Consider the following 10,765-nt stretch of genomic DNA (forward strand, 5'->3'; position numbering starts at 1 on the left):
TTCTATTTCCCTTTCTTCCCCATCTCTCTCTCTCTGGTCAAAATAAAAAATAATAACAGTAAATAAATAAAATAATTCTTTTTAAAAATGCTAAATAAATTAAGACAGTGATGAACTCTAATCCACTGAATAAAGTGGATGAGTCCTAACTGATAAACGGATAAGTCAGTGCATGGGTATCGCGTGGGGCTGCGTGACCCGACACTGCCAGGGAGACATCAGACAAGCCAAGCTGCAGAAGAGCTGTCTGTGCTGTGCCTTTTCTTTTCTCTTTTCTTTTTTTTTTTTTTTTTGGGGGGTTTTTTGTTGACCGTGGTTTTTTGGAGAGATTTTTGGTATAGGGCACGTGTGCTTGCCAGAAAGACAGAGAGAGACAGAGAGACAGAAAGCCAGAGGGAATAGCCACACCACAATCCCTTCTCTTCCATTCTCCTCTTGGGATCTTGGGCACACACACACAGAGGACCGGCATGAGTTTAAGCCACCAGGTCTGGGACTTGAACTGAAGTCCACTACATGGGAGTCCAGCGACGTAGCCATGATGCCAACTGCTGGTCCCTGTCTGTGCTCTTTAAATAAGCCAGTGTTGGGCTGGTCCCATGGCTGAGCGATTCAGCCATCTTTGGCTTGGAATCAGACAGATACCAACTCTGATACTGGTCAACTGGGACAAAGTGACAGACTGTTAGGGTCTTGTGGAGGAAGTCTTTTATTAGGGGAAAAGTTACCTAGATGGCCTCCTCCAGTCTGCTCCACCCCTGAGATGATATACACAACCACACACACACGCACATGAAGAGAGACGCGTGTACACATGACCACTGAACAACATGGGTTTGAACTGCGTGGGTCCACCTGCATGCGCTTTTCCTATATATATTTTGGAAGATAGAAATAGTACAAATACCCTGTATGTATTTTCTCTTATAATTTTCTTAATGGCATTTTATTTTCTGTAGATTTATTTTCAGAATATTGTATATAATAACAAATAACACACAAAATGCCCGTTAACTGTCTATGATGTATCAGTAAGGCTTCTGGTCAACAATAGACTATCCGTACCTAAGTTTTGGAGGAACTGAAAGTTGTACATCAATTTCTGACTACACAGGGTAGCACCCCTGAGCTCTAAAGGTCAACTGTAAATGTATCCCACAAGGCCCCTCCTCCACCTTTGTCTGACATTAAGCCAGACCCCCTGGCCATCCCTCACCCTGCCTTACCCCACTGGGTCCCCAGGCACACTGCTCGCTTTCCCTGGCTCTATGCCCCTTCCCCTTTCTCCTGACGGGCAGGCATGCCTGGGTGGGCACTCAGCCATGCTGGGGCTCTCTCGGCAATGGGGCTTGCCGTCTGCTTACCTCAGGAGCGACTCTGGATGGCTGTAGGATGCAGAGCTGGAGCGCTAAGGAAGAAAGAGGGAGCAGGAGGCAGCTCAGTCTGTCACCTGGGCAGCTGAGGGCACGATGACACCATAGGACTACTCCCCGGGGCATGTAAGAGGGACTCCCTGGGTTTGCTCCTTCCGGTCTAAGATGGGACAGCCCTTGATCCATCCACACCACCCACCATCAGTCAGGACTGACATACAGCCCCACCCTGAGCCCACCGTCGCCTGTGGGAGCACGGATGGTTACTCACCTCCATCCAGTAGGGCCAGGAAGGCCAGGATGAGGAAGGGGACAGGCTTCCCCACAAACTCGTACATCACACTTCCGAAGGGAGCTCCCACTGGGAAAGCAAAGCAAACACAGATCCCAGAGGTGACGCCAGGCCCAGCCAGTGAGACCTGGCCTTGACTCAGGGCACGTTTACGGAGGACCTGCTGGGGGCGAAGGACACCAGGGGCTCCTGGACTCAGAGAGAAAGCATGGTCCCTGCCACCTCGGAGCTCACTTTTTATTTTTTTTAATTTGCTATAGGGCATGTGCGCAAACCACAGAGAAGGAAAGTGAAACAGCGGCCCCCAGGGGATGGCCACACTGCAGTCCAGTCTCCCCCAGTGTTCTCTCAGGATTCCAGGCATACACACACACACCTTGTGTATTTTTCAAGCCACCGGGTCTGGGACTTGAACTGCCATGCGGGATCTAGTCCCCTTCACTACCATGCCACCTAGTGGCCCAGAATGCACTTTCTAGGAGAGGACATGTCCCCTTCCCAGTGGGCGCTCCCTTCCTACCCAGGTAAGCAGACAGTGCTGCAAGGCCGACAGTGGACAGCCATGCACAGGTGGATGAGCCGAGTGGGGTGAGTCACAAAGCCAGGCAGCCACCGGACTTCGCCAAGTGCATGGCGCCAGTGGGGAAGACACGTGTCTGAGAGCTCAGGGGGGTCAGAAACGAGAATGTGGTTGGAGGAAAAAAAATAGAAGACCAGTGTTACTAGAGGGCAAGATGGAGGGTCTGCAGGCCCCTCCCAGACCTAGACCACGGCTGGGAGCCACTTACCCAGCACGCCTAAAGCCAGGCCCCCCAAGGCAATGCCCATGGCTCGCCCCCTCTCGTAGTCGTCAGTGTAGACGCTGGCCAGCATGCCAAGACCTGCATGAAGAGGAACGGGGTTCAGCGTGCAGGGCTCTGTCTGTCTGTCTCCCGCAGGGTCTGTGGTCCCTTCTCTGTCATATCTCTGGGGTCATCTTAGCTGCAGCATCAGTGGGAGGGGCTTACAAAGCTGTAGTACTTTTCAAGTACTGGCCCCCACAGTCCTCCCCACCCTCTGCCTTACTCATTCCTCCTGTTCAGAGCGTTAGTGGAAGTGCTAGGGCTTCTGGGAAGGGAACTCGGAATATCATTGGCCAATCAGACCGCATTTCACAGGGTCTTACCATTGCCTAGCACGCTTCCCAGAAGGGGGCAATTTGGGGCAGGTCAGAGAGAGGAAAAGCTGTGCACACGGAGACTTTTATTCTCGGGGTGCCCAGGGGAGAGCAGGAAAGTGCGGCTGGGCACCGGGGGCGTGTGGGCAGCTCTGCGCGGGGAGACGGCAGACCTCTGCTTCGTAGGTTAGAGCGAACACTGCACCTGGGGTCTGCTGGTCATGACATCACCATGCCCATGAAATATGAGAAGTAGGCACGGAAAGCCCGCCCTGCCTCGGGCTCACCGCGACCTGAGCTGGCCACATCCAAGGGTTAGCCCAGGAAGCTGCGTCGGGCTTAGGGATGTGGCCTTGCCAGCGGCTCCACAATTCCTGTCTCTGAGTTGCAGTTTCACCTAGCAGGAGGACATTTTCCTCATTTTCTTCATATAAACCCTCTAGGGTCTGTGTGACGGAAAGAGGTGTGTGTGTGGTCGGAGGAGCAGACGTCAGTGTTACCTGCGACAGATGAAAATGAAGAGCCTATGCCTTGCAGGGTCCGGGCCACGAAGAGCAGGGTGTAGGTGCCAGAGAAAGCGAACACTGGGCAACGAGACGACCAAGAAGGCCCAGTTAGCAAACTGCCTCTGACCCTTAGCCCAGCCACCGGAGGGCACGCCACCATGCTGCACACACACGGATGTCTGGTGTTTTTTCAGAGAGGGATTTTTGCTGTAGGGTGTGTACATGTGCCAGAGTGACAGAGAGAGAGAAAATGAGAACACCCCCGCCCTCCCCAGGAGAGGTGGCCATGCCACAATCCCTTCCCCATTCTCCTGTCAAGAGTTTGGGCATGCATGCACAAGTACCCAGTGTGAGTCTTAAGCCACCAGGTCCTAAACTCAAACCATGGCTGACTATATGGGATTCCAGCAATGTAGCCATTACTCCATTTGCTGGTCCCCATACACATGTGTTTTAAGAAAGCTGATGGCTGTTCTCTGGCTTGGATGTTGTCTACCTAATCTCCCAGCTGCTAATCAGAACTGCTTTTTAATTGTCAAGAAGACTGAGACACCGCAGAAGCATAAACCAAGTTACCACGCACTGGCTGGAAGGCAGCATCTCCCAGGGATGTCCATGAAGGCTGGGAACCGGTCCTTAGACCCTGCTCCTGGACCCTCCATACATGACACCAGATTGCCCTTTGCCATTGCAGGGCCCCACTGAGTCATCTGAGTCCAGTAACAATTGGCTGTGGGCATGCCAGGGACCACGGGCACTGAGAGAGGATGGTGCCTATGAGTCGATCGGATCTTTTCCTTCCCTTTATACCGTAAGATCTCTTAACCAAATCGGTATTTAGTGACAACACTGACCTCAACGCTCTGTGAGTCCTTGTAGCAGATGTGAAATAAGACACGCTCTTGAAGAGGTTCAGTCTATCAGGAAGACGTTATCACACACTAAATTATAGGGTGCGTAGGTCCAGACATGCCTCACCTTCAATTCCAGCATGACGTCTCCTGAAGAGGGAAAGGTCCCTCCCCAGGTGTCTGGATCTTAAGAATTTTAATCCCTCTGCCCTTTCACTGCAGTCTGTGGTTGTGCTTACGGTCTCCTTCCATCACGCCCGGCATGAGCACTGACTACCGCTGTCTCGGACACGTCTGGTCAAAGTCTACTATTCCTACATCCTCCGAGTAGCGAGGAACCAATGCCTCTTGGTTTGCCCAGGGCTTTTATTGTTTTTAAATCAGGACGGCTCACCTCCTAAGAAGTCTCCCATCTCAGCCAAACGAGGGTGGCTTGCCTATTTGGGAAGGTTAGGTTCCCTGTTTCGGAAGACCAAAGTGATGTCCTTGTCATTGTGCATCTCTCACTCGGGCCACCCTTAGCTCCGTGTCACATTAATCATAGTAACCCACTGAGGGGCGTAATGAGCACCAGTCACCTCATCTTAGTACTTTTTAAAAAAAATCCCCAATGACCCCACATAGGATACCCTAATCACCCTGTATATGTAAATGTCTCCTTCCACCCTTCCCTCCTTCCTTCTCTTCCTTTTTCTTTCTTCCTTTTTCTTTCTACTTTCTTCCTTTCTTTTTGGCTAGAATTAAGCGAACTCAGTATAGCAACCCTGATTCTCTATGGAAGAAAGTAATATTATTGAATGCACATAGTTTGGTAGATTAAAGTTCTGCAAATATCAAGTATTGGCATAGGCAAGGACCCTCTGTTAAAGAGCTCGGGACACCAGCATGCCGCATCATCTCACTGGGCAGGGTTTCGTCATGTTTCCTAGGCAGCTATCAACCACTCTTAGTCGTGCTTGTTCACTGTCGTGGTGACTCTCACCAGCTGGGCAGATACATGTGCTCCACAAGTTTCACGTGATGCATTTCAAGTCTCATTTCAGGGGCCTCTGGAGCGTCCAGGGTCTGGAGGCTGCCTCCTAGCACTAATCCCAAATGCCTCACCCTCCATTTCGCTCCCCTTTTTCCCTCTCAGTTTATTCATTTACTTCTTCCATGACAGACAGAGACAGAGAGACGAGTACCCCCACAAGGTCTTCACGCCACAGTCCACCCCAGCCTCAGCCGGCCCTGATCACGAACACACGTGCACATACCCAGCACCTCAGCACTGTCCTGGATGTGACCCCAGGACTCTCCCGTGAGGGACCTGTTGCCTTGCCTCTGCTCCACCACTGGCCCCATTGCTTCCTATCTTGCTTCTCAGAATCAATTTCCAGACTTGTTTTTTTTTTAATGCAATGTTCTTATTCCACCTCCACTTTATTAGAAACATCTAGCCAGTCCTGAATAGACTATTTGTCTCTTTCTTATTTTTTGTTCATTTTTTTTAAAGCAAATTTACTTTCCAGAGCAATAACCTTTTGTGTCTAAAAGCAGTGGACTTACAGGAATTTTCCAGTTGCTATTGGACAACTTTCATTGTTTTGTTAGCTACCCTTCACCTCTGCATATCCAAATAATATGGTCTCTTTTCAAAGATAAGATGTTTGTATTGAATTTGTTCCAGAGATCACACACACACACACACACACACACACACACACAGTCGTCACAACTTTCCAGCTGAGGTAAATGAAGTGCCTGCCCTCCTGTAGCAGAATAGCCAAAGGCCACCTCGACAGAGTGGCCACCACTATTCTAGTGCCCATACCAACAACCGCAAAGCCTTCAAGTCACCGTTCCAGCACGTGCAGATGCCTAATTGCTGAGCGAACTTCTCCCTGCCCTCCACTCTGCTCGCATGTAAATTCAAATATAATCCATGAAGGAAAAAAAGAGGAAGTGAATTACTTACTGACTGTGGAGAGAAACATGATGACGAAGCCGGCAAACATAGGGATGTGGTATCCGATCCTAAAGGGAGTTAGAAAGGTATCGTTATAGGGGCCAGCAGATGGCATAGTGGTTCCATCACTGGACTCCCACATGGCCAACCACAGTTTGAGTCCTGGACCTGGTGACTTGAAACTCACGCCGGGCACATGTGCACACATGCCTAAGATTCCAGGAGGTGAATGGAGAAGAAGGGATTGTAGCATGGCCATTCTCCTGGGGAGAGGGGGGATTTCTCAATTTCTCATCTCACTGTCTCTCTCTCTCTCTGGCTTTCTCTCTTACTGTTTCTGTCTCCCTTTGGGGAGCATATTTATCCTAAGGCAAAAACTTCTTTAAGAAATATGTCATTACAACCAGTAATTGTATTTAGACTACACTTGTAAATGTAAGTGGAGCCAGAGATGCAGTTCTTCAAGTAGATGGTGACATGTGCCCACAGGTGTGGGGATGGACTGTGATATGTGAATGAGTACAAGCAAATAACGAACCTGCAAATTTTCCCCAATACCCAAAAGTACCATTCCAGAAAGAACAGCCTAGTCAGAGAGTTGATCTCTAAGAACACGGAGAGGAACCATTTATTCCTAAGCACACAGTGGGACAAATTCAGTCCCCCCTATACTCTTCCTCAACAATTTACACAGAAGAGTTCTATGACCTCTGGTCACCAAGAAGCAAGTGGGGACATCCTCCCACCGGCAAGCAACCAGTTCTGCAGTGGACAGAGCTGGGCGCCCTCTGATTCGGCTCAGTTCAGACACCCCCACCTGAAGGAGGCATCAGGTCCCCCAGGCCAAGGGCTCAGTCCAAGGCTGCCTCCACTTTAGATGCAGTTACAAGCCTTCGGTGGTTTATCCTGTGCTCCTGACACATTGGCTACACATTGGGACTCCCCAGGCCCCCTCATCTCGGAGTTGGTTAATTTGCTGAGCAGCTTGCAAAACTCAGAGAAATGCTTCTGTGTACCTGATAGTTCATTCTCAAGGTTGTTACAAAGGATGCAGGTGAATGGATGCATAGGGCGAGGCTGAGAGAGGGGTGCGGAGCTTCCATGCCCTCTCTGGTGCAACACCCTCCAGGAACCTCCAGGTCCAGCTGTGGGGAACCTCTCTCAACCTTGTCATTTTGGGGTATTTATAGGTACTTCATTACACAGCCATGGTTGGTTAAATCATTGACTGCTGCCTTCAGCCTCTCTCTCCTCCCCTGAGGTTAAGGGACTGGGGCAGAAAGTCCTCATCCTCTAAAGCTGCCTTGGTCTTACAGGGATCAGCCCCTATTCCCCTATTCGTAAACTACCTAGAGACCTCAGCTGACAGTCATCTCATTAGCATACAGAAAGGTACTTATCACTTTGGAGTGTCCAAGAATTTGAAGAGCTGCATGCCATGCCTGAAAGGGGGTGGGGGAGGAGGAATCAAATAGATATTCCACAGTATCGCAGTATTCTCTGAAACATCAGGATAATCCCAGACACAGCTACCAGGAAGCCAGCACTTGGGACTGCAGTAGGATTGTCCCATTCCCATCCTCATCCCATTTTATTTCATTTTATTTATTTATTTAAATTTGACAAGAGAGGGACAGAGTGAGAGAGACAAAGAAAGAAAGCTGCCAGGTCCAGTACTTGAACTGTGGTTGTCTATTTCATTTCTTTCTTTCTGACTGAGAGTGAGGAAGAGACAGATACTCTCTACAGACCATGTCGCAACCCCCATCAGCCTCCCAGCCAGCCGAGCATAACTAGAGAGTTTGGGTCAGCCTGGGATCTGAGCCCTGGGCCCCCATATGGCCCCTGCATCACTACAACACTTTACCACCTGCACCACCATGGCGGGGCCCACTGGGTCTCTTCTTTACTCAATGTTTATTACATCACTGTGAAAATCTGCAGCCACTGATAATTAGTAACATCCTTGGGATAACCAGCTTTCTAAACAGCTTTCCGGAACCAGCCAGTGACTATTCCTTCTTTTTCCCCTCGCTCTCCCTTTGTGATGCCTCAGCCCCTCTGCTATTCCTGAGCCCCTGCATGCTCGCTGGACCCCTGCACCAAGGGCGTACCTGTTGGTGAGAGGTCCCACGAATGGGTTGACCAAAAGCTGCATCAAAGCCTTTGAAGCAAACAGAATCCCGACCCGAGCGTTCTCTTCCTCCAGGAACTCTGTGCCTTGTAAGCAATTGTTCTGCCGTGCAGAGATGGCTTCAGTGACTGGAGTGGGGGTGGCAGCAGGGCCTCCTGTCCACGCTGTGCCATTGGGTGCACTTTCTTCAACAGCTATGGTGCTGTTGTCAAAGAAGGAGAAGACGGTGGAGAAGGCGGCAGAGGTGAGGGTGTGCTGGGGACGCAGGGCAGCGCTGGCGTGCAGAGAGGAGTTGGCGTCTTGGAATTCCGTGGCATACAGGAAGGTGGGCACAATCGGCACTGGAAGCCAAGGACAAGTGACCAGGCTGGGGACAGGCATCCTTTCACCACTGCTAGGTTCAGGGCACTATGATGACTTCCGATTTAAGATTCAGCAGAATCGCTGTGCCAGCCCAAATCATCTTACTGGCTAGAGTGCCTGCCTTTCAGCCACCATCCGGGTAGGCCTCATTGTTCATGCCTTTTATGGGCTAACTCTTCTACTCACTAGGATTTAACCTCAAACCAATCCTCATGGAGGCACCAGGTGGTGAAACAGTAATGTCACCAAATTCTCATGGGGAAGGTCCTGGATTCATGTCGTGCCCTGGGACCTCCCTCAGCATGATAGGCATGATCTGGGTCTACTGGGGATGTCTCTCTCTCTCTCTCTCTCTCTCTCTCTCTCTCTCTCTCTCTCTCTGTCTCTCTCTCTCTCTTCTCTCTCAGAAATGAATGAACTTAAAAAACAAACAAAAAAACCTCGAGGGGCTGCCATGATTTTTGTAGACGAGCACAGAGTGCTGAAAATCTGAGTCACCCAGTGTGGACACTCTCGCTGAGGTGGAATAGGGCAGTCCCGCCCTCCTCCAGCTGTCACATAGACAGAGGATGGAGAGGCAGGGACAGGGGGTGGGCGGGAGTGCCATGAGCTCCCCCCTGGGCCCTCAGACCCACACTGGACCCCAAGTCTAGCACCAGTGGGCAGGGAGCCTCTGGCTAGTCATTTAACACCTCGAACTTCTTTTTCTCTTCTGTGAAGAGTGGACCTACCAGTGTAGCTGTTTGTAGAATGTGAGATTATCAGATTTGATCGTGTGTGTATGTGTGTGGGTATGTTTGCCCTACGAGTAATGAATCCGTACTCGCTAGTTGAGCGTTTGCAGCACCCTTGTACAGGACCTGACCGTAACTATAACACGTGAATAATAAGAATAGACTAGACTGGATTAACAACTTGTCTCAAGGAGCTTCTTATTTAAAAGCAACTATTTTACAGAGGAAGGAGAACACTTAAGCCCCCTTTCTACACAGGCATTACTTAACGGGGAAACTGGTAGAGCATCGACCAGACAAGGCAGGGTTCTGGAGGAATGAACCCCAAGGAAGGCAGGTCTTGAGAAAGAGCTAGATCCCTAAGAAAGGAGGTGCTTTTCCAGAGCAGAGCTAGAGGCGACTCTGCAGGGGGCACTCGCTGGGGCCCAGGCCACCTGAGCACCTGGGCAGACAGTGAGGAAGAGAAAGTAAGGCTGGTGTGGCCCAGGGACCCTCCCCTGTGGTCAAGGCCCTCTCAGCTTCCCTTTCTTTGAGCCTCTGGGGCCTTTGAGCAATGGCAGGCAAGCGTCAGATTCCATGTCCTGCAGTTGCCTCTGATCCCCAGCTACCTCTGGGTGCTTTCAAGCACACACACACAAATTCTCAAATCCGCTCAGTGCTGAAATGGAGAGCAGAGCTATTTGCTGGATCCCAAGCCAGTGAGGAGCAGCGTGGGGCCCCCACACGTACCCACCACGGTGAGCAGCATGTTGTCCAGGAGCAGAGCCACGAACACCACCCCCAGCACCAGCCGCCGCGACTCTCTGCCCTCCTTCAGCAGCTGCTGGGGAGCTTCTAGAAGCGCCCGGAGCATGCTGAGGGCTGCGCTGGGCGTCTTCTCCTCCAGACACCAGGCCAGGGTCCTGTGACAGCAATGGGTCTGCAGCCTCCACAGGAGATGGGGAGTCCACCAGACGAATGAAACTCACTGTTAAGATGGAAAATGCAAAGGATGCCAGTAACAGGCAGTGGGTGGAGACTTCCTGTATCGCTGTCCGTTTCTTTTCCTTTTTTAAATATTAATTTAATTTTATTTGTTCTTACTATTATCTTTTATTTGACCAGAGAGGAGGAAAGTGAGAAAGGGTTGGAATGCATACTGCGGTCAGTCACGTAGGAGTGCAGCACTTCAACCACCATGCTAGCTCTTGGCCCATCTCTGTCCATTTCTCACACGTCTCACCAACACCGTCTGGTTCCCTGCATGGCCTCCAGGTAAGTGCTGCTCACCGGTTCTTCTGACCTGGAGTTACACCTGCCCATGAAAGACTGCACAGCTCACCTGGCCCGGGTTTCTCAAACGTCAGGCATTTGCCAACACCTTGATGGTTCGTGTCATATCTAAGGACTTCCTATGCTGCTATTGCTC

General features: G+C 50.7%; 1 protein-coding gene across 3 annotated transcripts in view; it reads right to left on the minus strand.

Annotated features, from left to right (window-relative positions):
• Nucleotides 1-10,317, minus strand: part of SLC18A1 (solute carrier family 18 member A1) — a 20,569-nt gene extending 10,252 nt beyond the window's left edge. For all 3 annotated transcript variants that reach the window (XM_006156438.2, XM_006156439.2, XM_006156437.2), the window contains exons 1-7: nt 10,087-10,317; nt 8,241-8,601; nt 6,136-6,194; nt 3,322-3,405; nt 2,454-2,546; nt 1,645-1,734; nt 1,365-1,408 (exon numbers count right to left, since the gene is read on the minus strand). In XM_006156438.2, coding sequence (XP_006156500.1) covers nt 1,365-1,408; nt 1,645-1,734; nt 2,454-2,546; nt 3,322-3,405; nt 6,136-6,194; nt 8,241-8,601; nt 10,087-10,210 — 855 coding nt within the window. In that variant the 5' untranslated portion in view covers nt 10,211-10,317. The remainder of the gene's footprint in view (nt 1-1,364; nt 1,409-1,644; nt 1,735-2,453; nt 2,547-3,321; nt 3,406-6,135; nt 6,195-8,240; nt 8,602-10,086) is intronic.
• Nucleotides 10,318-10,765: the final 448 nt, after the last annotated feature.

The sequence above is a fragment of the Tupaia chinensis genome, unplaced genomic scaffold (assembly GCF_000334495.1).
Source record: "Tupaia chinensis unplaced genomic scaffold, TupChi_1.0 Scaffold000494_1, whole genome shotgun sequence".
NCBI classification, from domain to species: Eukaryota; Metazoa; Chordata; class Mammalia; order Scandentia; family Tupaiidae; genus Tupaia; species Tupaia belangeri.